The sequence below is a fragment of the Triticum dicoccoides genome, chromosome 7A (genome assembly GCF_002162155.2).
Source record: "Triticum dicoccoides isolate Atlit2015 ecotype Zavitan chromosome 7A, WEW_v2.0, whole genome shotgun sequence".
NCBI lineage: Eukaryota > Viridiplantae > Streptophyta > Magnoliopsida > Poales > Poaceae > Triticum > Triticum dicoccoides.
The window spans coordinates 684,732,987-684,735,259 of NC_041392.1; the positions used below are offsets into that span (position 1 = coordinate 684,732,987).

General features: G+C 56.7%; 1 protein-coding gene across 1 annotated transcript; it reads left to right on the top strand.

Moving 5' to 3' along the window:
• Positions 1–367: 367 nt before the first annotated feature.
• Positions 368–2,038, top strand: LOC119328373 (scopoletin glucosyltransferase-like). The gene has a single exon (XM_037601368.1). It carries the CDS (start codon positions 452–454, stop codon positions 1,916–1,918), a length of 1,467 nt encoding a protein of 488 aa, XP_037457265.1. The 5' UTR covers positions 368–451; the 3' UTR covers positions 1,919–2,038.
• The last annotated feature ends 235 nt before the right edge of the window (positions 2,039–2,273 follow it).

The window sequence follows — 2,273 nt, forward strand, 5'->3', positions numbered from 1 at the left end:
ATTTTAAGCTAATAAAATTCACCCTTTGTAGAAAAAATAGGAGGGACACCGTGACTTGGCATCACTGTGTTTTGTCAAGTGAATCAGAGATCGATCCAAAGACCAAGCTGCTACTATCCTGCCTGTTCTCGACTGTTACTGAAACTGCTAATAATTCATCATACGACCAAAAGGTGCATCTTTTACAAGGGCGTACCTACCCGACTTATCACCGTAACAAATGAAGATGATTGGCGAGTGGCGACTTATCAACGTTGCTATTCTGTGCGATGATCGATCATGATCATGAGCAGCAGCAGCAGCAGCAGTGTCACCTGTCTGCCATGGTTCACAGTGCCCCCACCTCAATTGATTGGCATCCAGCTTTGCACTCTGCTCTGGTCGTCAAATACCACCGCATAAGGTTAAGAAGAGAGACAAATTGAGACCGGCGTGGCGTGGGAAGGCAGCCATGGCGGACAAGGACGAGGAGCAGCAGCAGCAGCAGCCGCTACACATCCTCTTCTTCCCCTTCCTCATCCCGGGCCACCTCATTCCGATGGCCGACATCGCCGTGGTCTTCGCGGCTCGCGGCGTCAGGTGCACCATCCTCACCACCCCCGTTCAGGCTTCCATCATCGGCTCCATCGTCGACCGCGCCAACAGCAACGACGACCTCTCTTCCCAGTCGGTCCATGTCGCCGTCGTGCCTTTCCCCGACGTCGGGCTCCCGCCGGCTGGCCAGCGCGGCACGGGCCTTGTATCCCAGGAAGATAAAGTGAAGTTCGGCCGGGCGGTGCAGCTGCTCCGGGAGCCCTTCGAACGGTTCCTGGCTGACAGCCATGCCGACCTCGACGCCGTGGTCTCCGACGGCTTCTACCACTGGTCCGTGGACGTCGCGGCTGAATACGGCGTGCCGCGTCTCATGTTCCTCGGCATGGGTGTGTTCGCCCGGTCCTGCTCCGAGCACGTGTTGTCGCAGGAGCATAGGCACAACCCCGACGGCGACGATCCTGATGCCGTCGTGTCGCTGCCGGGTCTACCGCACGGCGTGGAGCTGAGGCGGAGCCAGATGATGAAGGAGCCGCACTACCTGGAGTTCTTCCGGTGCGTCTATGCCGCAGGCCGGAGGAGCTACGGCGAGCTGTTCAACAGCTTCCAAGAGCTGGAGCGGGACAGCGCCGAGCACTACCGCACGATGCTCGGCGGCCGCGCGTGGTTCGTTGGGCCAGTCGCGCTCGCCAGCGGTAGCAAGGACGTGGCGTCAAGGGGCACCGACGCGCTCTCGCTGGACGCGGACGGCTGTCTCCGGTGGCTGGACTCCAAGCCGGCTGGCTCGGTGGCATACGTCGCATTTGGTACGCTGACCAGCTTCTCGCCGGAGCAGCTACGGGAGCTCGCCCGCGGCCTTGACATCTCAGGCAAGAACTTTGTGTGGGTCATCTCCGGCGCCGACGCAGCATCGTCGGACCTATGGATGCCAGAAGGCTTCCAGACAGCTTCGCGTGGGTACATCATCCGTGGCTGGGCGCCGCAGGTGCTCATTCTAAACCACCCGGCCATGGCCTGCTTCGTGACGCACTGCGGGTGGAACTCGACGCTGGAGGCGGTGAGCGCCGGCGTACCGATGATGACCTGGCCACGGTATGCTGACCAGTTCTTTAACGAGAAGCTCGTCGTGGACGTGCTCAAAGTGGGCGTCAGCGTGGGCGCCAGGGACAACGCGTCGTCTGCGGAGGCCCACCAGGTGATCGGAGGCGGCGTGATTGCCAAGTGTGTCACGAGACTGATGGAGGTGCAGGGCGACGTAATGCGGAAGAAGGTGGAAGATCTTGGCGTCAAGGCAAGAGACGCGGTGGAGAAGGGTGGCTCGTCGTACGGTGACGTTGGACGGCTGGTGGACGACCTTAAGGCCCGTCGGAGTAGGCAACGTGATTGACTCGATGGCGCCGGCGACGTCTCGTTAATTTTCTTTTCAATAAAAGGGAGATTTACGAGAAAAGCATATCTACCATGTAGGGGATATCCCATGCATAATTCAGGAGTTGGGATTTGGTTATATGCATATGCGTCCCCATTTCCACAACTTTCCTTACCTAGCTTTGTGACAGAGATTATTCTATGCCATGCTCTACCCCCATGTTTTTTTCATATGATTTCCATGTTTGAATCCCTTTTATCTTTGAACCAGAGTTTACTTTATAAACATTTTGAATATTTGTGTAAGACTCTATCTAACAAAGTGATGCATTCTAGAACACAAAAAAACATAAGATATCTTTATAAGAACCAGG

What these genes read in the sequence shown, in the direction of transcription:
- LOC119328373 (XM_037601368.1), top strand. Translation starts at nt 452, where the DNA reads ATGGCGGACAAGGACGAGGAGCAGCAGCAGCAGCAGCCGCTACACATC.